This window comes from Acinonyx jubatus, chromosome B3 (genome assembly GCF_027475565.1).
Source record: "Acinonyx jubatus isolate Ajub_Pintada_27869175 chromosome B3, VMU_Ajub_asm_v1.0, whole genome shotgun sequence".
Taxonomy (NCBI): Eukaryota; Metazoa; Chordata; class Mammalia; order Carnivora; family Felidae; genus Acinonyx; species Acinonyx jubatus.
The window spans coordinates 100,207,533-100,235,315 of record NC_069386.1 but is presented as its reverse complement, the minus strand read 5'-3'; the positions used below and the strand labels follow the sequence as shown (position 1 = coordinate 100,235,315).

The 27,783-nt window shown below is 40.8% G+C and overlaps 1 protein-coding gene and 1 long non-coding RNA gene across 7 annotated transcripts in view; one reads left to right on the top strand and one right to left on the bottom strand.

The window, feature by feature from the left end:
- The window catches only part of LOC128316039 (uncharacterized), a 60,735-nt gene extending 50,833 nt beyond the window's left edge, over positions 1–9,902 (bottom strand). Inside the window, exon 1 of the long non-coding RNA XR_008299414.1 lies at positions 9,502–9,902. This is a non-coding gene — a long non-coding RNA (uncharacterized LOC128316039). The remainder of the gene's footprint in view (positions 1–9,501) is intronic.
- Positions 9,903–9,964: 62 nt separating this feature from the next.
- GCH1 (GTP cyclohydrolase 1) overlaps positions 9,965–27,783 on the top strand; it is a 140,633-nt gene continuing 122,814 nt past the window's right edge. For all 6 annotated transcript variants that reach the window (XM_053224473.1, XM_053224472.1, XM_053224474.1 and 3 more), the window contains exon 1: positions 9,965–10,455. In XM_053224473.1, coding sequence (XP_053080448.1) covers positions 10,116–10,455 — 340 coding nt within the window. In that variant the 5' untranslated portion in view covers positions 9,965–10,115. The remainder of the gene's footprint in view (positions 10,456–27,783) is intronic.

Here is a 27,783-nt window from a genome sequence, read left to right as displayed (position 1 = left end):
TATGAATTTCCAGTTCTTCAGTAAAAGCTGGTTGAAACCCTTTGCCAAATAGCATCCTATCAGAAATTCTGTTTTTTAAGAAACACTTACATCTACTTTATTTGAATTCAATAGAAGAAAAGGGATCTGAAGCAAATCTGAAGAAATCTATTTCGAAAAATCTGTATTAGGTTTCTCCAGAGAAACAGAACCAATAAAATATATAGAGAGAGATATATAAGAGGAGATTTATTATAGGAATTAACTCACGTGGTTATAGTGGCCAAAAAGTCCCACAATCTGCCTTCAGCAAGCTGGAAGGCCAGGAAAGCCAGAGCCATACTTTTAGTCTGAGTCCATAAGGCCTGAGAATGGGTGTAGGATGAGGGGGGCTGATGATATAAGTCCTGATCTGAGTCAGAAAGCCTGAAAACCAGGAGCAGTGATGTCCAGTGCCTGAGGGTGGGAGAAGATGGGTGTCTCAGTTCAAGCAGAGAGAGTGAATTTGCCCTTCCTCTGCCTCTTTGTTCTATTCAGGCCCACCACAGATTGGATGATGCCCACCCACTTTGGGGAAGGCAATCTTCTTGACTCAGTTCACCAATTCAAATGTTACTCTCTTCTGGAAACAGCCCCACAGATGAACCCAGAAATGTTTTACCAGATATCTGGGCAAGGTGACACATAAAATTTCTTTGTGGTATTTCTTTAACAATTCCTCTAAAGCTAAAAAAATGAAGATTTTTTTTACTAATATGTTCCAGTTTAAATAATATTAAAACAATTTTTTTAATGTTTATTCACTTTTGAGAGACAGAGTGAGAGTGGGGGAGGGGCAGAGAGAGAGGGAAACACAGGATCTGAAGCAGGCTCCAGGCTCTGAGCTGTCAGCACAGAGCCCACCCGACGTGGGGCTTGAACTCACAAGCTATGAGATCATGACCTGAGCCGAAGTTGGATGTCCAACCGACTGAGCCACCCAGGCGTCCCACCAGCTTAAATAGTATTACTGACCCTTTTTAATGAAGGGTGAAGACTGTGCCCATCTCCCTTTCTTCAATTTTTAGTTTTGGTTAGTTGTATTATTCTTATATTGTCCAGGTTCATACTGTTCATGTTCTGTTCTGTGACAGTGATATTAGGTGTTTTAGCATTGGCTTTATACTTAGAATTGTTTTTATATTAAAAAAATTTAAATTGATTTTATATTTAAATGCTTACCATACCATCTGAATTCTTGAGTTCTTTATTTTGATTATCTCTTAATTAGCAGGATCTCATATCAAGTGGTTTTCTCAGTAAGGAACTTATATACACATTGTGTTTTCTGAGTTCATACATGTTTGAGGCAGTGTATCCTTCTATTTGAATGCTTTCTTGAGTGGGTATAACTTACTTTCCTTAAAGCTATAAAACTTTCTCCTTCAGAAAAAAATTGTATTGTTTTTCTGGCAATGACTGTTGCTGTGGAAAAACTGGAGGATAGCCTATGTCCTTACTCCCAAACCTTTTTAGGCAATTTGTTTTGTTTTGTTTTGTTTTTTTGCATGGATGCTTGAAAAACTCTATCCTTGAAACTGTCCTTATTCTTGAAGTTTATCCAGCTTGGTGTTAAGCATTCTGTCTTAAATTTTTCTAGAAGATACTGTTCTAGAAAATTATATATATATGGATATATATACATATTTTTTGCAAATTGTATTTTAGTTTTTAAGAGGAATGTCCTTTTTTATGGAGGTATAATTCATATACCATAAAATTTATTCTTTTAATCTGTACAGTTTAGTAGTTTTTAATATATTCACAAAGTTGTGCAAATATCACCACTAATTCCAGAAAATTTTCATTACTCCAAAAAGAAACCCCACACTTATTAGTGGTCACTCCCTAGTCCCATAAGGCCTTGGCAACCACTAATCTGATTTGTCTTGATACATTTGCTTATTCTAGGTATTTCATACAATAGAATCACACAATATGTGGCCTTTTGCATCGGCTTTTTTCACTTAGTATAATGTTTTCAAGGTTCATCCATGTTATTGGCTATATCAGTACTTCATTTTTATGGCTGAATAATATTCCAGTGTACATGTATATCACACTTAGTTTATCCACTCATTAGTTGACGGACATTTGAGTTGTGTCCACTTTTATTTAATGTTTATTTATTTACTCTGAGAGAAAGAGAGAGAAAGCACAAGTGGGGGAGGGGCGGAGAGAGAAGGAGAGAGAATCCCAAGCAGACTCCATGCTGTCAGCAAAGAGCCCAATGTGGGGGCTTGATCTCATGACCAGGAGATCATGACCTGAACTGAAATCAAGAGTCAGATGCTCAACCAACCGAGCCACCCAGGCACCCCTGGGTTGTTTCTACTTTTGGGCTATTGTGAATAATGGTGCTATGAACATTCATGTGCAAGTTTTGTATAGGCATGTTTTTGTTACTCCTGTGTTTCTACTTGCTGTGGAATTGCTGGGTCATATGAGAATTCTGTGTTTAGCCTTTTGAGGAGCTGCCAGTTTATTTTTTTTTTTTAATTTTTTTTAACGTTTATTTATTTTTGAGACAGAGAGAGACAGAGCATGAATGGGGGAGGGTCAGAGAGAGGGAGACACAGAATCTGAAACAGGCTTCAGGCTCCAAGCTGTCAGCACAGAGCCCGACGCGGGGCTCGAACCCACAGACCGCGAGATCATGACCTGAGCCGAAGTCGGCCGCCCAACCGACTGAGCCACCCAGGCGCCCCTGGAGCTGCCAGGTTCTAATGCAGCTGCACTATTTTATATTCCCACTAGCAGTGTGTAAGAATTCCAGTTTCTTCACATCCTTTGAAACACTTGTTATCATCTTTTTTAATACAGCCATCCTAGGGGGTGTGAAGTAATATTCACTTAGGCCCTAATTTGCATTTCCCTGATAGCTAATGTTGAGCATCTTTTCATGTGCTTATTGGTCATGTGTATACCTACTTTGGAGAAATGTCAATTCAAATCCTTTGCCCATTTGTATGTTAGGTTATTGGTCTTTTTATTGAGTTGTTAGAGTTCTTTATATATTCTAGATACTAGTCCCTTATTAGATACATGATTTGCAAGTATTTTCTCCCATTCTGTGGGTTATATTTTAATTTTTTTTTAATTTTTTTTTTCAACGTTTATTTATTTTTGGGACAGAGAGAGACAGAGCATGAATGGGGGAGGGGCAGACAGAGAGGGAGACACAGAATCGGAAACAGGCTCCAGGCTCTGAGCCATCAGCCCAGAGCCTGACGCGGGGCTCGAACTCACGGACCGCGAGATCATGACCTGGCTGAAGTCGGACGCTTAACCGACTGCGCCACCCAGGCTCCCCGGTTATATTTTAAATTTTGGTGAAGCCTAGTTTATCTTTTCTTTTTCCCTTTTTTGCTTCTACTTCATGAGTCATTTTGTTTGTTTGTTTGTTTGTTTATTTATTTATTTATTTATTTATTTATGGGCATCTGGTGGCTCAGTTGGTTAAGTGTCCGACTTTGGCTTAGGTCATGATCTCACAATTCATGGGTTTGAGACCCATGTCAGGCTCTGTGCTGACAGCTCAGAGCCTGGAGCCTCCTTCAGATTCTGTGTCTCCCTCTCTCTCTGTCCCTCCTCTGCTCATGTTATCTCTCTCGCTCTCAAAAATAAATGATAAAGACATTTTTAAAAATTGCCATTTATTTATTTTCTCAAATTTTTATTTACATTCTAGTTAGTTAACATATAGTGTAATATTGATTTCAGGAGTAGAATTTAGTGATTCATCACTTACGTATGACACCCAGTGCTCATCATAACAAGTACCCTCCTTAATACTCATCACCCACTTAGCCCACCTCCCCACCTCCCTCTATCAACCCTTAGCTTGTTCTCTATTGTTAAGAGTCTCTTGTGGTTTGTTTCCCCCTCTTTTTTCCCCCCTTTCCCATATGTCCATCTGTTTTGTTTCTTAAATTCCACATATGAGTGAAATCATATGGTATTTGTCTTTCTCTGACTTATTTCACTTAGCATAATACACTCTAGCTCCATCCATGTCATTGTGAATAGCAAGATTTCCTTTTTTGATGGCTGAATAGTATTCCATTGTGTATCTATACCACATCTTCTTAAAATTTTTTTTTAATGTTTATTCATTTTTGGGAGACAGAGACAGAGAGCAAGTGGGGTGGGGCAGAGAGAGAGAGAGAGAGAGAGAGAGAGAGAGAGAGAGACACACACATAATCCAAAGCAGGCTCCAGGCTCTGAACTGTCAGCACAGAGCCCAACACAGGGCTTTAACTCACAAACTGTAAGATCATGACCTGAGCTGAAGTTGGATGCTTACCCGACTGAGCCACCCAGGTGCCCCTATACCACATCTTCTTTATCCACTCATTAGTCAATGGATACTTGAGCTCTTTCCATAGTTTGACTATTGTTGGTAATGCTGCTATAAACATCAGGGTGTATGTACCCCTTTGAATTTTTATATTTGTATCCTTTGGGAGTGCAATTGCTAGGTTTTAGGGTAGTTCTATTTCTAATTTTTTGAGGAACCTCCATACTGTTCTCCAGAGGCTGAAGCAGTTTGCATTCCCACCAACAGTGTAAGAGGGTTCACCTTTCTCTGTATCTTCGCCAACATGTCATTTCCTGTGTTGTTAATTTTAGCCATTCTGACAGGTATGAGATGGTATCTTATTGTGGTTTTGATTTGTATTTCCCTGATGATGAATAATGTTGAGCATCTTTTCATTCTGTGTCATTTCTTTTTTTTTTTTATTTAAAAAAAATTTTTTTTTCAACGTTTATTTATTTTTGGGACAGAGAGAGACAGAGCATGAATGGGGCAGGGGCAGAGAGAGAGGGAGACACAGAATCGGAAACAGGCTCCAGGCTCTGAGCCATCAGCCCAGAGCCTGACGCGGGGCTCGAACTCACGGACTGCGAGATCATGACCTGGCTGAAGTCAGACGCTTAACCGACTGCGCCACCCAGGCGCCCCATTCTGTGTCATTTCTAAGAAATCTAATTAGCTGATCCAAGGTCATGAAGATTTATGCCTATGTTTTATTCTAAGCACTTTATAATTTTTGCTGTTACATTTAGGCCTTTGATCTATTTTGAGTTAATTTTTGTATATGATGTGAGACAGTGATCCAACTTCTTTTTTTTTAAAGTATAGTTGACATGCAATGTTATATTAGTTTCGGGTGTATAACATAGTAAACTCATAATTCTATACATTAGACAATGCTCATCATATAACTAGTTACCATTTGTCACCATATGTTATTAGAATATTACTGACTTGGAGCACTTGGCTGGCTTAGTTGGTAGAGCATGCAACTCTTGATCTTGGGGTCATGAGTTTGAACCCCATGTTGGGTGTAGAGCCTACTTAAAAAAAAGAAGGGGCACCTCAGTGGCTCAGTCAGTTGAATGACTGATTCTTGATTTTGGCTCAGGTCATGATCCCAAGGTTGTAGGATTGAGCCCCATGTTGGGCTCTGCACTGAGTGTAGAGCCTGCTTGACATTTTTTTTTCTCTCTCTCTCTCTCCTTCTGCCCCTTTCCCCTGCTCACACTCCCTCTCTAAAATAAAAAAGTAAAGAATATTACTGACTATATTCCCTACACTGTATTTTTCTTCCTTGTGATTTATTTATTTTATAACTGGAAGTTTATACCTCTTAATCCCCTTCAACTATTTCACCCATCTCCCCACCACCGAGTTCTTTCTTTTGCTACATGCAAGAGGGTATCCAATTGTCCCAGTATCATTTGTTGAAAAGACTCTTTACCCTGTTTAATCATCTTGGCACTCATTTTGAAAATCAACTGCGTATAAATATAAGGGTTTATTTCTAGTACAGAAATCTGCTTGTATCATATTTTTGACTATATTCCCTCCCATTTGTTGAGTTCTCTATTTCAAGAACCCTAATTATTCTTATGCTGGATCATCTTTGTCTTCTCTAATAGCTCTCATCTTTGTCTCTTATTCTGCATTCATTCACCTGCCTTTCTCCATGTCAGTAATTAATTTTTTTAAGGTTTTTTATTTTATTTTTTATTTTTATTTATTATTAGTTTTTTGTTTTTTGTTTTGTTTTGTTTTTTGAGAGAGAGAGCATGCATGAGCAGGGGAGGAGTAGAGAGAGAGAGGGGAGAGATAGAATCCCAAGCAGGTTCTGCACTGTCAGCCCAGAGTCCCATGCAGAGCTCAAACCCACAAAATGTGAGATCATGACCTGAGTTGAAATCAAGAGTCAGATGCTTAACCGACTGAGCTACCCATGTACCCCTATTTTTTTACTTTTTGAGAGAGAAGGAGAGACAGAGAGAGAATCCCAAGGAGGCTTCATGCCTAGTGTGGAGTCCCACATGGGGCTTGATCTCATGACCATGAGATCATGACCTGAGTCAAAACCAAGAGTTGGCCGTCCAGGTGCCCCAGTAATTAAATTTTTAACAGTGTCTATTTTATATATAGTTCTTTTAAACAAATTCCATAATAATGATGGTCCTCAATATATTTCCTTAGATCTGTAACTCCTTTTTCACTTTTATTATCTTGGTTTTTTTTATCATATTGAACCCATGTTTTTATTAATTTGTTTTATAGCATGAAACATTTGTGAGCAATTTGCTTCTGTTCCATGAGCTTTACTTCCTACTCAGTTGCACTCTTTGTGTTTGTGTCTTCTTTGTGCTGTATTATTTCCGCCCTTGTTTAGTTTAGTTTGGCTGTTACACGTTTGCATGGTTGCCATGTTATTTCTCTGTTCTATCCATTCCTGATATTATTGAGGGTGACTTCTTTGTGTTTCCCATTATTGCAGAAGCTCATTTGCTTTGCTGACTCTGCTACAGTTGGGGACTTGAGGTGACTGTAATATATCCTTTCTTCTATAAGGGATTATGAAGGTTGGGACAGTGTTCATCTGTGGTAGAGTGTACTCTTCCTTAGTATCCCTGTTTTTAGCATGTGGTAGTTCTTTTGAAATGGTATCTAAGATCCCCTGCCAGGAATATGTGACATTTGGGGTATGTCTACCCTACCCTTGTGAGGTACCTTTGGGCTTTGGACAGTTTCCTCAAGTCAGCATGGAGCCCTTGATCCTTCTTTCCATCTCAGAGACTCATCAGTGTTTGTGTTCTTCCATTTTCTCTCCAAAAGTTGTCCCATTCTTCCTCAGTCAGAAGAGAAGAAAGATAAAGGCCTCAATTTAGTTTGCTTCTCCTGACATTTGAGGGATTTCGTGAGACATCTCAGGATTGCACTGATTCCACAGTCCTACTTCTGGAAGTTAGGAGTGGAATAAGGACACTTTTCCTGTGTGTTTTTCCACCTTATGCAAGAATATCCTCTAAAGTTTGAATCTCAAATATACAATCACCATCAAGTGTATTTAAAGAAATTTCCTTTTTTCCAGTTACCATTGACAGATTCCTAACATTAGTTCCCTGCTACCCTTGGCAAATGACTATATATTTCTATAGCCCTGCAGTATTCAGTCTCTGATACTGTGGATCTCACTCATCTGTTTCTCTGTTCTGCTACTTTCCTAAAAGCGGGAGAATTAAAAAAAAAAAATTCCTTGGCCTTTTGATACAAAGCAACTCCCAGGTTGGGTCCAAGGTGAAAATGGGTCCCTTACTGGGTTAGATACATACATGCCATTACAATTCCTGCTTGAGAATGCAAATAGTTTTACTGTTGCACTTTTTTGTGCTAATAAATTCTGGGAACATGTCCCTCCTATTTTAGTTTATTCCTCTTTTTTCTCTCATTTCCACTTGTAACTACCCCTGCCAAGTACCTACATTTCACTGTTAAACTGTTTATATAAAGGTGATTTTAAAGTTTCCTTATATTACCTCTGGGCATTTGGCTGAAAGGCATTGCCTCCATTTTACAACTAATTATATTATCGAACAAATCTGGAGATTTTGCATTATTTGGCAACAAAAGTGCTAATGCTTCAGTAGCAGTGTTTATTAGAAAATGTTAATTTTTAGGGTAAAAATTTAATTAGAAGTTGTCTTTGGGGAATATGATATGAGTTAATGTTCACAAATGTTTTTAAAGGAAGGAAAAAGATTGCCACTAAAAATTAAAAAATTCTTACTGAAAGCGTCTTCATTGAATCCCTCCATTTAAAAAAGTACCTCACTTGGTATCTTTCTTTTCATTTGTTAAATACAAGGCCATTCTTTTTTTTTTTTCCTTAATGTTTATTTTTGAGAGACAGAGATAGAGCACAAGCGGGGAGGGACAGAGAAACAGAGGGAGACACAGAATCTGAAGCAGGCTCCATGTTCTGAGCTGTCAGCACAGAGCCCCACTTGGGGCTCAAACGTGAGATCATGACCTGAGCCAAAGTCAGACAGACGCTCGACCAACTGAGCCACCCAGCTACCCCTACAAGACCATTCTTTAACGCTGTCTGCAGCTATGCTGAAACAGTTTGAGACCCAGTGGATAACTCTGACCAGGAAATATCAGTGGACAGTGGGCAGTGCATTTACAGGGAAAAAGTGTTGCAAGAATTTGCTGGGGGGGTGGGGAGGGGGGCGGGGGGACTTACAAAAATGTTAGCAGAGTGACAAAGAGGTTTTCCAAGAGATGGTCATGTATCTTGGTCTTTAATGTATGTAGAAATTCAACAATTATCTTTAAAAGGCACATTCGCCCAAATACTTCTATTTTAGACTAAAGGTGCTGAGGAGGCCAAGTAATTTCCATATTTCCCTCCTTGATGTTAACAACAGGGTTACGCCTGTTCCAATAATACTAATTAATAATTATATTAACAAATAATTAATACATATAAATAAGTAATAATATTAATAAATATAATCATCATAAAATATGATATAATACTGATATTATATATCAGTATAGAATAATTTCAAGGGCTTCCCTCCTGGTTCGTCTGATTCTAAGCTTTTTAAATACCTGTATATATGTCAGAAAGTCAGCATGAGAAACTCTGGAGCAAATCATGTTAATAATTTGACACATGTTTAAAACCTACCTTTGGCATTAAGAAATAATCCCCCCAGCGAGGGGGGATAAAAAGCCCATTAAAAAAACCCCACATTTTTTAATCTTAAAGAAAACAGTCAAAGGTGATGTCACTGGTTACGAGTCCAGTTGATCAATAACGTTTCACAATTTGTACCAACATCAGGGGAAAGGAGCTTAGCACGTCACTCCAAAATGATCAGTACCAAATACCCACAGAACGCAAATGGGTTTTTAATGAAAGACCTAACTTTTCCTCGCTTACAAATCAATTCTTCTCCAGGGCCAAAGTTCTGGCCATCACAAATGCCATCCTCCTAGATACAGGGACTCACGTAAGGTCCACTTGGTGCAACACTCTCCCTCAGAGCGGCGAGTGGGTTCTCATAGGTGGCAGGTGCGTTGGCCATATTTTAAACTAACGAACGCAAGAGTGTCATGTCATATTATTCTCTCGCCCTAAAAGCGTAAGAGTTGGTTTCCTTACCGACAGCTTAACGCAGTCTTTCCCCGGCGAGCCCACCTGTTTGGTCATCTCTCCTAGAGCGAGGGGACACGAGCACTTCTGAGCAGCATTCTCTTTGCCGAAGAGGAGAGGGCTCGCCGGGCGCCCGGAGCGTGCATCCCCCAGCCTAGGTTCCAGCACTTGACATCTGCCTCCGTCCGGATTCGGTTCGCGCCGCCACAATCCGAGGGATGCAACCCCCTCCTCCCGGGTGGCGCGGGTCTGCTCCACTGCCCCCGGCGGCTGCCTTTCCGGAGCTCGCGGGGTGGACCCCGCTTGCGCCCAGCCCGCGGGACCGCCCCCTCTCGGGCGCCGGGCAGAGGACAGGCGAGGGGGCGGGGCGAGCGCCGTGACGCGCGTAGGCTCCGGCCAATGGGAACGCTTCGCGGCGCCGCCAGAGCCGCCAGCCCATAAAAAGGAGGCACCGCAGCGCTCCCTAGCCCTCAGCTGTCCCTGGCTTGAAGAGTATTACAGCCTGGTCGCCTAACTTTCCTCAGGTGATCCCGGCCACAGCCTATTGCCTGCGGCCGCCGGTGCAATTTACTTGCAGTCCCCGAAGAGTCCCAGAGTCCCTCCGAAGCGGCAGCGGCAGGTCCATGGAGAAGGGTCCGGTGCGGGCGCCGGCCAAGCCGCGGGGTGCCAGGTGCAGTAATGGGTTCCCCGAGGGGGAGTCGCCGCGACCGGGGCCGAGCGGGCCGGCCGAGAAGCCGCCGCGGCCGGAAACCAAGAGCGTCCAGCCGGCGGACGGCTGGAAGGGTGAACGGCCCCGCAGCGAGGAGGATAATGCGCTGAACCTCCCCAACCTGGCGGCCGCCTACTCGTCTATCCTGCGCTCGCTAGGAGAGGACCCCCAGCGGCAGGGACTGCTCAAGACGCCCTGGAGGGCGGCCACAGCCATGCAGTTTTTCACGAAGGGCTACCAGGAGACCATCTCAGGTCAGTGCGCCCGCCCGCGGCGTGGGCGCGGGCTGCTCTGGCTTGCGGGGCGCCGAGTAGGTGGCGGCGGGAGGCGCGCGCCGGCTCCGGGAAGTTTCCGGAGTTGCTTCACTCTTGGCGGAGTGAACCGAGTGCTGTCCCTTCCGCACCCCGCCTTCTGCGCTGGCCCCGCTGGAGAGAGCCCTGCGCGGGACGCATTTCTGGCGCCCAGGGAGGCAGCCGCCTCTCCTCCCCAAGGGTCCGCGCAGCAGTCCTTGCGGGGTCCTCCCTGCCTTGCGCGCAGCCGTCTCCTTGAGCCTCGGGGCGCTGGGACCGCGGTCACTGAGCTCCCTGCCAGGTGGGCGGCTGGAGCCCCTTTTGCCTGAGCGTCCAGGGCCGGATGCTTGAAGCACGTGCTGGACCCACACTTGCCAGGATTAGGATCACCTGGCGCTTGCGGAAGGGAGGGCTTCCCAGGTCTTTTTCTCGAGGTCTCACTCTTTGATAGATCTGGGGTGAAACTTCGGCTTCGTCTGCTTGGAGGCTGGGGGTGATCCTTTGTGGCAAACTCAGAGATCCGCACTCTCACTGACTTGCCAGGGGGCACCCGGGTCTTCGGAAAGGTGTAGTTTGTGTCCACATCAAGTTAACTCCATCTCAGGATGCTCCCAGGGTTTGAGGCGTGAGGTTTCTCCGGCTAGTTTGCTGTTTGAAGCCCCCGCCCCCACTGTAAAAGCTCAAAAGCCATAGAGCTCTTCCCTGGGAGTCGGGAAGGTTTGCTGAGCTCTGGGACCCGGAATCGGAGTACCTCTAAGCCGGGTTTGCCCAATGCTATCCGTGCTTGAGGCGGGTCAGGCTTTCACCCAGAAGGCCAGAAAGCTGTAGGGGATGGGTAGGGAGAATGGAAAATGAGGACTTCGCTGCTTATTTGCTGGGTGAACGGTGTTGGTCTTCACAAAAGAGAAAGATATAGTCTGACTTCTGCAACTGGGACCAAGGACGTTGTTTTCCAGTTCAAATCTTCTGTGCCTCTTGGTGACATTTATTTATTTGGCCTGAGAAGTCTCTGCCTTCATCATGTCTCAAGGAATAACAGTGCTGCTTTGCAAGGTAACTCCCTGTCCCTGTTATTTTCTTGATCAAGTATCCGGCGACTCACCCAGTAGATCCTGCGAAGGACAAAGTTATTTTTTGCCCAGTCTTCCACACCCCAAAGGAAGGGTGGGAAATCAGTGAGAGAGGGGTGGGGCCCCAAAAGGAAATGATACTACACACTAAAGCCAAGAAATGGGCCTCTAGTTCTGTGTCCAAGTTCACTTTTTTACCTCTTGATGGAAAAATTTCCGAGACTCGAGCAGAATTTCAAAATGCAGAGACTGAAGAATAAGCAGTCTGCATTTGGTGAATATTCTGTCATTCGGTGATCTTCCACAAGGTAATGAAGAAACTTCTTTTAGGGTCTTGCTCATTCTGTCTCTTGTGGACACTGAATACAGTCTCCTCCATAACATGGGTCAGACTTTGGGAATCTCTCCAAATTCACAGGAGGGGTTTCTGACTCCAAAGACAGGTCACAGAATCACCTAACCCACAAGGTTTATTTAAACAAATGGTGAGCAGAAGTTTGTTTCATGAGCCGTAGGGCTAATGAATCCAAAGAACACTTCCGTATACCTTAGAAAATTGTTTCAGTAAAATGTTAATTTATTACTTAAAAAGGTCTCTGGACCTAGAGACAGAAAGTAGATTAGGGGTTGCCTGGGCCTGGGGAGGAGGATAGAATGGGGAGTGGCCGCTTAATGGGTTTCCTTTTGGGGTTATGAAAATGTTCTGGAACTAGAGAGGTGGTGATGTTTGTACAACATTGTGAATGTACTAAATGCCACTGAACCGTACGCTTTAAAATGGTTAAAGTGATGAATTTTGTGTGTATTTTACCGTAATGAAAAAAGTCCACAGACCATTTAAGAATTATTACCAGCCATTAATTGAATATTTTGATGCTTTAAGTGCTTTCTGTGGTTAATCCTTAGTTTTGAGATAAACACTGTTCTCTTATCCCCATGATAAAGACCTTGAGGTAGAGAGGTTGACAGCTTCAAGTGGTAGGGCTGGTGTTTGAATTCCCACAGCCTGAATGCCGAACTCTTACTTCCTTTCTTATGTTGCTATCTTGTGTCTTATCTACTAAGTATTTCAAACTGTGAGTTGTGACCTAACCATTGGGTTACCAGCATAAAAAAAGGTGAAGTAGGGCCGCATGGGTGGCTCAGTTGGCTAAGCACCTGACTCTTGATTTCAGCTCAGGTCATGATCTCACAGTTCACGAGTTCAAACCCTGTATCCAGTTCTGCACTGATAGCTCAGAGCTTGCTTGGGATTCTGTCTCCCTCTCTCTCTATGCCCCTCTCCTGCTTGCTCTCTCTCTCAAAATAAATTTTAAAAAACTTAAAAAAAATAGGTGGAGGGGCGCCTGGGTGACTCAGTCAGTGTAGCATCTGACTTCGGCTCAGGTCACGATCGATCTCATGGGTTGGGAATTCGAGTCCCACATCGGGCTGGATGCTGTCAGTGTGGAGACCGCTTCGGAATCTCTGTCCACCCCCCTCCCCCAGTCCCTCCCCTTCTCTGCCCCTCTCCCTACTTGCGTTCTCTCTCTCAGTAATAATAAACATTAAAAAAAAATGAAGTAGGTGGAGTAGAATGGGAAAGATGCGTTTATAACATGAAGTAAGGATACAAGTTGTGAGGAGCTTCTGAGTCCACTTTAGAGGTATATTTTTTTGGTGCGTACTGGCTCCAAATGTTAATATATTTCTGAACTGTGGGTTGTGGTCAAAAGTTTGAAAGCCTCTAAGGGATCATACTTAAGGAATTAACATCTATTTCTTAGAGGTACAGAAGACGGAGAGGAGAGGACAATGAGGATGATGCTGAACTTAAAGGAATAAACTTCAAATGGCAGTGGTCCAGATTGTGGGCCAGCCTAGGTGGGAGAGAGAAGGAAGGAGACTTTTAAGTCTGTAGCAAATATGGCAGAGACTAATAAAACAATTCTGCACAATCTCTAATTTTTATTTCTTTAGAGAGCATAAGTCAGTGACTACTATAAATTGTTTTGGATAGAAACAAACTTCTTTCAAATTCTCACTTTTATATGCTTGTAAACAAGATACTCTGTATTTTTATATCTGTCTATATTAATTCCTGGTTAATGGTATTGACTTCAGTGTTGTAAAATAGAAAATTCCCCAAATTATTCTCTGAATTATTTTTTGTTTCTCCTGAGTGGACCGATACTAAATTCTGGTGTTCTGGGGAATTTGTCATTTCTCCCTGCACTGCCCCTTCTCTCCATGACCTTTCCTCTACATTCCAGTGTGTACCTTACCATGGGTACATCTTTGATCAGCGGGGATGGGGCTATGTGAGGGTTGTGCAAGCCTCCTGGTTATTGTTCACCACTGGGCTTTAACTTGTAGCCTGGGAGGGAGTTCTGAAAGAGATACTGTCACCTCTCTCAGAAACTGGCTCTCTCTTGAATCTGGCATCACATGGTGATTCTTAGACCAGCTCATCTTTATCTGTTGCTGTCCCATTTCCATTTAACCACATCCTAGTTTTTGTATGTATTCAGAGTTTACCTTGATGATGTCTCCTTTCTCAATAAGGGATCTTTCCTATATTTTACTCAGAACCTTAATTACATTGGAGGCTCTACTATTCTCTGGGGTTCTTGGTTGTCTTTTCCCTGTCTGTGTCTGACCCTTTCTATTCCCTGTGCCCTCCTGGGTGTAAATGGCAATAATTCTTAAAATAACATTATCTACTAAAGGTTAAGTGCATGTAACTTGTCTCATCAATTGTCCTCTTTATGAGTTTATGGGAACACTCAAGAGTCTTGACTCTTCTGTCACATTTTTAGTTAAAGTAGGTTTTAGCTTGTCTTATCCAGGATGCCAAAGCAGTTTTCATAAACCAAGTTGACAGTGTCCCAAATTTTGAGCATGTGTATAATGTAGCATGAGGAGATGGTACCACAGGTGATGAACTTCTTAACCCACCAGGGTTGAGGAGTCTTGTCCCTGCCTCAATCATTTTCACTGCAAGATGATATCTATTCCTTAAAGATAACACAAGGCAATTAGATACTTTGTTTATACAAAAATGAGTCTTAGCCACTTCGTGCTGAATGTGCTTAGCACTTAGAAAAGTTTTTGTTTTTTTCTTTTTGAATCACAGATTTTTGTGATTTAACAAATCAGACTGATGAAGAACTAAAAATTGTAACAATTTATAAGGTATGAATGGGGACAGAAAGTCAAGTTTTTTACTATCCCTCCCATATCGTGGGTGAAAGGTGAGTTTACGTCCCAAGTTTGAAAGTATATTAAAGAAAACTTAATCTCATCATTGAGGTGCTATTTTTGGATGTATGTAGTTCATCTAAATCTTGATTCACTAATGATTTTTGTTTTATTTTGCTAATGAATACTTATGTAGGACTTAATTCTGTTTATTGCCAGAAAGAGTACTATGAATAAAGAACTAAAAATAATGAGGCTGTTGGAATATATGACTGGAATTGGGGAGTAGTCAAAGTTGATTAAAGCTGTTAAGAAGTCATTGGGCTGCCTGGATGGCTCAGTTGGTTAAGCGACTCTTGATTTTGGCTTAGGTCATGATCTCCTGGTTTGTCAGATCTAGCCCCTTGTCGGGCTCTGTGCTGACAGCGTTGGGATTCTCTCTCTCTGCCCCTCCCTTGCTCACACTCTCCCCCTCTCTCAAAATAAATAAATAAACATTAAAGGGGAGCCTGGGTGGCTAAGTTGGTTAAGTTCAGCTGAGGTCATGATCTCAGAGTTCATGAGTTTGAGCCCCTTATCGGGCTTTCTGCTGTCAGTGCTGCCCACTGCTGTCTGCTGCCCACTTCGGAGCCTCTGTCTCCCTCTCTCTGCCTCTCTTTCTCTGCCTCTCTCTGTCTCTCTCAAAAATAAATAAACATTAAAAAAAAAATGAGCATGTTTTTAAAAAGCCATTAAGAAGCCATTGAGAATAGACGAGAAAAACTTGCCCTAATGGTTTCTTTTAAAAATATATTATCTATAAACAATTTTTCTGGCCTTGGAGAAAAAAAAAATCCCTATACATACCTTTAAATACCAAACAAAGCCATCAAATTAATACTTCTCTTAGTTTCATTGGCTGACACAAAGTACCACAAATTGGGATGTTTAGAATTGTGAGACAATAGAGCTCTGTTATTTAGAGGCTAAAAGTCCAAAATCAAGGTGTGGGTGCAACCATACTCCCTCTGAAAATTGTAGTGGGGAGAACTTTCTTGCCTCTGCCCAGCTTCTGGTGGTAGCTATCAATCCTCAGTGTTTGCTCGCATTATTCTAATCCCTGCCTCTGTTGCTGTCCAAATTCTCCTCTTTTAAAGATACCAGTCACCTAGGACTGAGTCCACTGTAGACCAGTATGCCCCGTCTTAGTTACAGTAATTGCAGATGTAATTAGCTTATTTCCATATAGGTCACATTCTGAGGTATGAGGGTTTAGAATTTCAAGGTATCTTTTTGGGGAGGGAACACAATTCAACCTATACCTATACCAGTGCTAAATACGATTATTCAAAAGACTGACTGGCAATTTTACAGTTTCAATTAACACATTTGCTGAGTGCCAGGCCCGGCACTGAATGCTAGGAACACAGGATGAGTGTCTGCCCTTATGGAATGTACAGTCTTTTGGACAAAAACAGGTATTCATCAGAATCACCTGAGTGAGTGTGTGTAATTACTGATTGAGGGATGTAAGGATAAAGAGTGCTCAAGGAGAGCACTTAGCAAAGGAGTTTATCTGTGTTGGGAGATAGAAGCAGGGAAGCCTGAGCTGACATCTGAATAACAACAGACACTGCTGAGGATTTAACTAGGTGCTGAATTCTTGACATGCATAACCTTTGTTGCCTTCACAAGAGCCCTAGGGGGTAGGTGATATTATTCCCATTTTATAGGTAAGGAAACTGAAATACTGAGAGGACCTGTCCAAGATCCTATCTTGAAAGTAGCAGTGTTGGGAGGATGATAGAGAATAAGAGTCCTAATCTCTGACATTGTTTAATTTTACTAATAATATTTTACTGATTTATTTAACTCCCCCTTACCCCCTTCCCTCTCCTTTTTAAAAAATTGCTGTTTTCTTTGTTCAGCTCTTGAAACTCCTTCATGGCTGGGTATTCCCGCACTGATTTATTTGCAGTATACCCCTGTAATTTGATCCCAGTATTAGGTTGAGCCAGACTGCAGTATTAAAATTTGCCAGGAGAGGGCAACTATCTAATCTTTGATGAATCTTAGATTATGAGTCCTAGATTATATGAACCATTCCTAATTCCCGTTTATATAAATGAATATATTCCCTACGGTTCTACATTCTCTATTGAGTTTGTGGTAATTAGAGGATAATTTGTATTGGGCTGATCAAAGATTTTGTGAACTGAGGTAAATTTGTTATAGTCAGGGCTGAGAGGACATTTACTCACTAGAATTTTGTCTGATTATAGCCTCAGTAGCAGTTTTTTAGACTCTTTTGGAGAAGAGGGACTGTTTGTACTCATCACTGAATCCCCAGCAAATTGCCCAGCACATGTGGACGACTTGATGAATGTTTGAATTTATTTCATAAAGACAAAGGCCCCTTCTTAACTCTTATCTTCTACAATGCTCCAGACATAGGTGCTCCATAATACTGGCTGTTTTATACACTAAAGAAAAATGGAGAGGATTTTTCTTTATGAAAGAAGCTACAAGTTGTTCCAACTGCATCTCTTGAATACTTTGGGCCAGAGGACACCCTTTAGACATATTTGTAGAGTCATAGAGTCCTGCATCTGCAGAAACTCACCTGTTGGGTGAGGTAACTGTTACAGCCAGCCAACATATTATTTCAAGGTATTGAAGTGACTGGCCTATTTCCCTGGCACATAAAAATTATCATGGGGAAGGATCTCTAGAAAATCTGTCAGGGTTGTAACCAGTTTTTAAGATATTATATAAATGTTCAAATGTACACAAAATTAGGATAAGATAACGAGCTGCCTGCCAAGTGCCTTTTACGTAGCCTCAACTGTTAACATAAACATAGGTTATCTTATGTTATCCCTTCTGCCTCCTATACCTTCCATCACTGACTTATTTTAAAGCAAATCCCAGATATGTCATTTCATTGATAAATACTTCACTATATCTAAATTATAAAAACCTAAAAATATTATGCTTGAAATTAACATAAATTCCTTACTTTAGAATATCTAACCAGTGTTTACATTTCTCTGATTTTCCCACAGGTGTTCTTTACAAATTGGTTTCTTTGAATAAGGATTCAAACAAGATTCACACATTATATTTGATAAATGTCTAATTCTCTTTTAGTTTGTTACAGTTTGATATTCCTTTTTACCCCCTAATAACTTTTCGAAGAAACAGGGTCGTCTGTCCTATAGGATTTCCTACATTCTGGGTTTTGCTCATTATTTTCTCATGATTTAGTTTAACATGTTCCTTTAGCTCCTGTATTGCTTATATACTAGTAGATTTAGAGGTATGCCTCGCTGCCCCCACACCGCAAATAACTCTTAAATTTAGTCAAGAATAATTCAGAGGTGTGGCATGGGCTTCTGTCAGGAAGCAGCTAAATAATCTAGTTGTCTATCTTTTTGTGATGTTACAGTTGATCAACTTTAGGTGTTACCAGCCATTCAGTAATTATTAGAAGTTGCAAAATAATGATGTTTGGTTCTTTAATTCCTTTTGGATTTGTCAACTGGAGTTTTATAAAGAAGCTATAGGGGAATGCTTTAGGCTATCTTTGCCACTATTTAGTAAGTTTAAAAGTATTTAAAATAAAGCTTAAAAATATTTGGTTGTTAATTTCTTTAATTCTGCAGTGGATATCTACCTCGTTGTGACTCAGTCTAGAAGCCATAAAAGAAAATAATTAAACTTTACATAAAAACTACGAATTTTCACATATGAAATATCAATACAAATGAAGTCAAATGACAGAATGGGAGGAAATATTTACAATTCCTATCAGAGATGACAGGATAATCACACTAATATAAAAAGGGATACTAGAAATTAACGTGAGAGAAAGGCCAGAAACACAATTGAAAAATTGGGAAGACACGTAAGCAGACAGTTCAAGGGCCAGGAAATACAAAGGATCTTTAAACAGTTGGAAAGATGCTTGACCTCACCCTCAATAAGGGAAATGCACACAGACTCCCACCGAGATACATTTTTTTCCTTGTTAGATTGTCAAAAGTTCAGAAATTTGATACCCTATTATGTTATTAAGGTGATGGAGAAACAAATACTGCTGTTGAAAGGGTAACTATCCTTATGGAGGATAATTTGGCAACATTTGTCATATATAAACTTATATATTCTACTTGAAAATCCTGCCTCTGGGAATTTATCTTAGGTACTTGTACACACGAAATGACATATGCTCAGAGTTCATCACTGTAGCGTTGAATGTGGAAGCAACCTCAATGTCTAGGCCCCTAGAATGGCTAAATTATGCAGAGGAGTTATATTTTGTAGGGAAAATTGGGAGGGGGCATAGTTACATGTCGTTTATATTCGTATTAAGAATTGGAGGATACACAAGTGCTTACATGTTCATCAGGAATATGAACTGGGGTAACAGATAAGAGTAGAAGCAAGACTTTTCACCATTTTCAGTTTTTGATTTCTGAGGTATGTGCATTTATTTTCAAATAGATAATTCAGTAATATTGTGGCGGGTGCCTGGGTGGCTCAGTCGGTTAAGTGTCAGGTCATGATCTCACAGTGTGTGAGTTCAAGCCCCGTGTGGGGCTCTGTGCCTCTGAGCCTGGAGCCTGCTTCAGATTCTGTGTCTCCCTCTCTCTCTGCCCCTCCCCCGCTCATGCTCTGTCTCTCTCTGTCTCTCAAAAATAAATAAAACGTTAAAAAAAATAGTATCATGGCAAAGTTGTTTCAAATCTAGGAGTAAAAGAAATACAACTTTTCCTAACTACCTAGCTAATGAGAAAAATCTGGTAACCGAAAATGTTTACTCTGAAATTAGAGAAAAATAGTTGGACATACAGATTTGTGAGCTTGATCTTTGTTGTGATCGTTACTACATAGAGACTGAGTTTGAATGTGATCTTGTCTTTTAACTATCTGTATAATTACTGGTATATCTCTAAACTTTGTCGTTTTCCCCTTTTTGTAAAGGGTGGTAATACCTGCTTTGCCTGGGCTCTTCTAAGAATTAAGAAGGTATGTGAGAAAGCACATGATACTTCATCTAGTCCTTCTTTATGGTGAGGAAAAACTGTAACATTGGATTAATTGAGAAGTGTTTTAAGACTGTGGGACACTTTGGAGCCCTAAGCCCACAGACATGCTGTGAGGAAGGTGTGCCACATGGAGTGACCACAGGTGGGTGTTGTGGCTGATGGCTATACCCGAGGTCTCCCCCAACAGCTAGCATTGAAAAATAGACAGGGGAATAGATTCCCCCAGGTGATTCCAACTCCCAGCCATTTCCACTGACGCCACAGACATTGAGGCATAGAGGCCAGTCATCTTCTCTGTGTCCTGTCTGGATTCCTGACCCACAGAATCCAGGGACATAATAAAATCATTGTACACCACTAAATTCTGGAGCGTTTTGTTATGCACTAAAAGCAACTGGAGCAAATTTTTAGATGAGGGTGGTTAGATTTGCATTTGTACAGAGGAAGAGGGAGTGAGTTAAATAAGCCAAGAGATGGCATTATGGTTTAAGGCCAGAGATTTAAATTTGTGAATTATCAGTATAAGGCTGATACCTGAAGCGAGGAGAGTACCTGGGCTCCTCACAATAGTGATAGGAGATGGGTGGCCTAAAACTTTAGAAGATGTCTGCATTTAGATAGTAAGAAGAATGAGAGAAGAGCCAGCAGACAGTCTTAAAAGGACATATCAGAAGCAGGAGATCCAAAGTGTGTTGGCAGAAAATGGTTTTAAGAGAGACAAGGAACAAAAACTAGAGGTCATGAGACAGTGTAAACTTGAGCCAGATTACCTGGCTTCAAATTCTGTTATTTGTGAGCAGTGCCTCAATTACCTCATCTGTAAAATGGAGCTATTAATAGTACTCATGCATCTTATAGGGTTATTGTGAGGATGAAATGAGTTAGTACACAAAAAGTGGTAAGGGCAATGCTTGCCATACAGGAAGCTCTATAGACATTTTGTACTCGTTAGCCATGAGGACTGAGATTTGAAGGGGATGATGTTAGTAGTTTCTATAGCTTAATGTGGTCAGAAGCCAGCTTCTAGGATGTTAGGGAGTAATTCTGGAAAACAATAAAATTTTGAGGTATCTTTTTCTGACTGGCAGGATCAAGTGAGTTTCCCCTTGATGTGTATCAAGGCATCAACATGCTGGGTGCTGGATGTTGCTGAGTGAAACCCTTAGGTGTCAGAGAAAAGCATGAACCCAAAACTCTGGGAAGGTGGGCCAGGTGGTATACGTGTGATCTCACATGATACGCCTGTCAACTTGAAGGTTAGACCCATTCTAAAGAAGTGGAAACTGAGGAGGCTCATGCTGTCACTTGCCAGAGGTCACAGAGCAGAACCGAGGTATTTGTGACTACAGCACTCATGTTCTAATCGATATCATGCCCCCTCAGGTTTAAAGTGCCTATGTTACAATTTTATATGAAGATCCATTTATATGTGAGGATCATAATACATAGGAATCTGCTTTTCTTCCTGAATTCTAGCAAGGAGAGAGCCAAGTAGATTTATGTTTGAGGCATTTCTTACTACCCTGACTGAAAGAGATTTCATGAAGTTTTTGATTAGGGGAATTCATGAATAATGCAAAAATCTTAGCTAAATTGTGTTCAATTCTAAGGTGGATTATAACAAACTTTTCCCTATTTCATCCTTTGAGGGAGATATCTGAAGACCAAAATTTTATATATTTTGTTTAAAGCACATTGAATTGTGTTGTGGCCATTTTGTATTTTATATATGTGAGTCTTTTAATAGTTTTATTGTTTGGAAACTTCTCTGTTTTAAATGTTAGTTTTTAGGGCTTGTACCTTCTGTTAAATGCAGTTATAAATAATATTTCATTAAAAGTAATTTTATCTATAACCACCAGGTATATAAATTTCAGAGATACAAACTTACTTTAACACCTTGAACAATTAGCCAAATATACTACAACATAATTATGTTCCATCTGTGCTAATCTATCCAAATTGTGTTCCCTACTGTATATTTGCAACCTTATCTAAATGGATACACTTGCATGTTGTATGTTCTTTTTTTTATTTGTTTGATTCTTATTGTGGTAAAATATACATAACATAAAATTTACCATTTTAGCCACTTGAAAAAAAATTTTTTTACATTTATTTATTTTTTTGAGAGACAGAGACAGAGCACAAGCAGGAGAGGGGCAGAGAGAGAATGAGACACAGAATCCAAAGCAGGCTCCAGGCTCTGAGCTGTCAGCACAGAGCCTGACTCAGGGCTTGAACTCACAAACCATGAGATCATGACCTGAGCCAAAGTTGGATGGTTAACTGACTGAGCCACCCAGGCACCCCTAATGTTTTAAAAGTCCATTTGGCCACCCAGCCCTTCTATGAACTTTACTTGAATGCATGTTGCTAGTTGGGCTATTTGGTCTAGTCTTTATAATCTGGCTGGTTGTTTTATTTGTGATTCTAACTTCTTATTAATCTCTTTGGTTACCTGTGCTTCATGTCCTGGCTCTTGTACTTCTCGAGTATCTCTAGACTTTGTCTTCACTTCTGATTCTTTGTCATCTCTTACCAGAGGTACAGTGACTTTTTTTTTTTTTAATGTTTATTTATTTTTAAGAGAGAGAGAGAAAGAGAGAGAGAGAGAGGTAGCATGCGAGTGGGGAAGGGGCAGAGAGAGAGCGAGACACAGAAACTGAACCAGGCTCCAGGCTGTCAGCTGCCAGTACAGAGCCCAACACGGGGCTTGAACTCACAAGCTGTGAGATCATGACTTGAGCCAAAGTCGGACGCTTAACTGACTGAGCCACCCAGGCACCCCGTAGTACAGTGACTTCTTAACTGGTTGCCTTGCCGCCTAGCTTGTTCTGCTCCAGTCCATTACTGCCAGTGTAATTTTACTAAATTGAATAGATCACTTCCTGCTGAAATACTTAACTGATTTTTTCTGGTCTTTCCTCACCATGATTTGAAGTTTTGTAGTATTCCATCCTCTTGCCTGCATTTTTTTTTCTTCTGTTGCATCACTGTCCCCTCATGATTAGTATTTTAGTTTAGTGCACAGTCTAGCTTGAAGAACCACTGTGTCTCTTCCCACAATGGAGCTGTAGATCGAGGGAGACATTCTACCCAAGCCTTGTTTGTCTGAAATATTTGGCCCTTTTTATCTGTTGTTCTCTTCCTCTAATTTTTTTTTTCACTATCTTTTTTTGGTTTTGGTTGCTCACCATGAAGATCCCCACCCCACCACCCATTTATTAACAGCCATTGCCTCTCTAGAGTCTGAACAACAAAGCAGTTTTAGGTGAGGAAATTGCCCATTGCTGAGTTTCTGCATTGAAGTCTTTTGAGATCCAGTTGGTCCAAGTGCTGTTTCAGTGAAGAGCTTTGCCAGGAACATATGATTCTTGCTCTGAGGTATGACATGTTTTCTGTACATAGATGAATGTTTATTTTTCTAAGTAGGAATCAGAACCCAGTTCAACAGAGGCCATTGACAAATGTCCCAAACAAGGAAGTTCTTAATAACATAGCTTCAAATGCAATCGTATCTATTTTATGGTAAGTGGTTCATGAGCAGCAACGAAGGTGGTAGGTGCTGGAATTTAACTGATATTGGGGACTTTGCCAAAGAACTTATTGACTACTCCTTCAAAATATAAGTGCTTTTGAGGGCGCCTGGGTGGTTCAGTCGGTTAAGCGTCTGACTTCAGTTCAGGTCATGATCTCACAGTCCGTGAGTTCAAGTCCCGTGTCAGGCTCTGTGCTGAAGCTCAGAGCCTGGAGCCTGCTTTGGATTCTGTGTCTCCCTCTCTCTCTCTGCCCCTCCCCTGCTCATGCTCTGTCTCAAAAATAAATAAAAACATTAAATATATATATATATATATATATATATATATATATATATATATGTATTTAATATATATTAAATATTTTGTTAATGCACAGGCAATCCTGGAGGTGTGCCACTGATCGCCACCAGGAACAACTTGCCTTTCAGCAGCACAAAGTGCTTAGCTTCCAGCTTCCAGCTGCTAGTGCCCTTGCTTTGCCTCAGTGGAGGTCATGCTTATTCCATGCTGTTTTTTGCTTTCATTTTGATATCCATTTCTTTCTATTCCTCCACCACCAACATAAGTTGAGGGTGGGGCTTTTTACAAGTGAAGTACTTTATTATTTCTAAATTTTTTTTAATGTTTGTTTATTTTTGAGAGAGAGAGTGCTTGTGCAAGTAGGGGAGGGGCAGAGAGAGAGTGAGACAAAGAATCTGAAGCAGGCTCCAGGCCCTGAGCTGTCAGCAAACTCACAAACTGCAAGATCATGACCTGAGCCGAGGTTGGGAGCTCAACCGACTGAGCCACCCAGGCACCCCACAAGTGCAGTACTTTATAAGAGAGTCAAGTGTTTCAGCTTTATAGTTAGTGTGTTAGAAACTGTGTTCACTGATACAATCCCAAGGTCCTTTTGGTGTTTCTTAAACTATTTTAGTGCATCAACAAACTCATCCTGGTATAATGGGAAGAACAACTAGTCTGGACTAGTCACAGCATCCCCACTAAGTAGTTTATGACCCTAGACAAGTCCCTTGCAAGGCTTTCTGGGTCTGGTCTACAGGGAGGGGCAGTTGGACTAAGAGTCTTTGTACTGTGGGTGTGCTTGTCAGTATTGCCTCATCGCTCGCTGTGTTGACTTCCAGCAGCTGACAGGTGAGGTCCTACTAAGAATCTCAGGCTTCTTTCGTTGCTAGGGGTGCTGATTTCCTTTGGAATGTTTAAGCCACACAGAAGTTTCTATGGTAACACATCTCTCTCTTTTTCTTGTCACACACATTTTTGAAAAGGTTCTTCATGCTGTGGTCTTCTAACCTATGGCCCCTTTGATTAGACAAAGCCCTTACTTAAGGATTTTTTCCTCAGGAGTATTGTAGATACTTGTAGAAGAAAAAGCAATTGCTAGTCCTACTAGCTCTTGAGGTGTTAGTCTGTTAATAAGGTTTCATATCAATTAGAAGAGGGATTGTTGGATTATTTGGTAGCACAGTAATAACAAGGAAACAGTGTTTTCTGTCAGGATTGTGACATTTTATTTTACTTTTGATTTTTTTATATAAATTTTTCAAACACAAACATAGACAAAATTGTATAATGGACAGCTATGTACTTACTACCTAGATTCAAAATTAACATTTTGCCACATTGGCATGGTCTATTTTACAGAGAACAAATCAGAGACCTGTATTTAGAGGTGAAATCTCACCTTAGAAAGTGTTTTTCTTCTTAACCACTTACAGTGTCCTTAGCAAAATTAACTATTAATTTCCTCATATGTTTTAATACCTAGTCTACATTCATAACAGTAGAATTAATACCTAATTCTGCACCCCCAGTTGCCCCAAATGTCTTTTACTCATGACTTGTTTAAACTAGGACCCACTCAAGATCCATATATTTGTATTTGGTTGTTAGGTTTTAATCTAGAAGATTTCTTGTTTTCCTCTCCCCCACCCTGTGACACTGATTTATCCAATTCTCAGTGTCCTATAAGATCTTCCACCTTTGGGATTTGTCTGCTTGTTTTCTTCTTGTTTTCATTTAACTTGTTTCTATCTCTTTCATATTCCTGGAAGTGGAAGTTAGGTCTAAAGACTTGATTAAATTCCAGGAAAACCATTTTAGCAAGAATGCTATTTTCTTCACACCATATCACACCAAGAGACATAAAATATGTGGATCTTGAAGATTTAAAGACTGTGGTTGGTTTGTAAAAGCGATTCTTTACTGGTTTCCTAGGATAAACTTCTATAGAGAGGTTCTTTTTTTTTTTTTTTTCCTCAAGCCTTTTTATTAGTTTGAAGATTTAATGGGATTCTCCTTTCCCCTGAACTGTTCCAGTTTCATTTCAAAAAGTAAAGGTCAAAGTAGCATTAAATTACAGAATTTTTCCTCATATAAACCAAATAAATAGTTGGTAAAACAGTATTTTGCAACCAATGTGCACCAGCTCTGGGCTCTGGCAGCCTCTGGGTATCAAGTCATTCTTTCTGTCTGTTCTCTTGAGCTGGCAGGTACCTTGACACTTCTCTTCTTCAACCCCCATGTTTATCACTAATATTACTTTTATTTTAAAACCTCAGATTTGTTCTCTTTGTTTCCTTTGCTGTCATTGGCTGTAGGCCTGTCACCTCATGGCTGACTGAAGTGCAGCAACTTCTGATTCTGGTTCCTTGCCTCTGGGCTCTCCCCCTTGAGTCCATTGTTCTCATAGGTCAGGTTCAGACTCGTGGTGGCTGGTGATAAGGCTCTCATGTGTAAGTCAGAAGACAGGGGGTCAAAATCCAGCTCTTCATGCCAACAGGTACACTCTTCTTTAGCAGGCACTTAATGTTTCCAGATAGAGCATCAGTTTGCTCATCTGTAAAATGGGGGATGATAACTGTTTTGATGACTGCAGAATAAGACAGGACTTGAAAGAAGTCATGAGCGAAATGTAAAATTCAATTTTATGTGCTCGGAAATAGAAGGGCATCTGTTTCTGCTGAATGCATAGACCCACTCAGGCAGTCAACTCTACCTTTTGTTGTTTCCTGTATTTCTGTATTTCATTTCCTATAATATCTCTCTTCCTTACCCCCTCTGGAAACCCTCCCTTCCTTTCCTTCAATCTGTCCTTAAGGCCTGGATCAAATTTTTATGCTCAATATAGCCGTATGTTTTCTTCCAGCTTATAATTTTTCCTTTATATAAACTATTGCTTCTATAGTTTAGCTTCTAGGCATGCCTTCCATTTTGGGGGGCTGAGTTTTTAAAAAATTCTAATATAATTAATGGACAGTGTTATATTAGTTTCAGGTGTACAAATACTGATTCAATGATTCTGTACATTATGGTGCTTCTCATGATAAGTGTACTCTTAATTCCCTTCACTTATTTTCTTATTTCCCCAGATCTTAAGTTTCTTGAGGTCATGTTTGATATATTTGTGTCCAGCTCAGAAACTAGTACAGAACTTCCCATGAAAACTTGATCATGTTATCCTTGAAACTGATTTATAGTGAGCTGGTGATATGTAGGACCCAACTGGTTTCTTAAATGGCTGATATTTTTCTAGGATATGGATATAATTTTCTTATGTGAGGTCCTCCTTCCTTTACTTTTCACTGGACCTCTGGAAAGTTGGCTCCAGCTTCTTTGCCTAATCTCCCCATCCTGTTCCCCACCTCACCATCCAATCTCACTCTCTGTTCCAAGCCTCCTTCCCCAGCTGGTGTGCAGACCTCACAGTGTTCCACAGGAATTGTCATCCTCTGAGTTGGTGACTATAGTGAGGGTTTATGGTGGGTAATTAACATTGCCAACTGTTCAACCTTGCTAAACAGCAAATTAAGGCCAGTAGTGGGTCCATTTTTAACCCTCAACCTCTCTCAAAAGCCTATGCTTCCAGCCCAACTGGTCATCAGAATTGCTTGGGTTTTTAAAAGATTTAATAATCCTGGTTTCACCCCAACAGCTAGTGAATCAGATTTTTCAGGGTAGCTTGAGAAGCTGTATTTTCCAAAGCTCCCTATGATTGGCCATATGTGGGATCCACTGTTCTAAAGCGTGATCCCTTTTCCCTTAATCATTTGTCAGTAATGATGGTGGCTTGCACACCCTGCTGGTACTTATTTGTTGGATAGGATTACAGATGGTTCTATAACATCCATCTGTATGATATCTCTTGGCATAAGTGAATGTAGGATGATAAAGGATGAGCCTATTAAAGGCTTCTGAAGCAAATGGATAGTTTATCAGATTGGTGTGTTCTTTCTTTAGAACTGCTGTGAACCAGACCTTGTTACCACCATCTGTTTTGTAAATTCCATTTACAGTTTAACAGCTGGATTGTGAAAGATATACAAAGTTATCCAATTAAAAGACTATATTTGGCAAGTGTGCATCCTTTTTTTTTAAATGACTCCTTGAATACACTCTTATTTCTTTCCTTAGATAGCCTTTTAAGGCTCTAATTTTTGTCTACCACAAATTTTTAGAGTAGTAAACCGA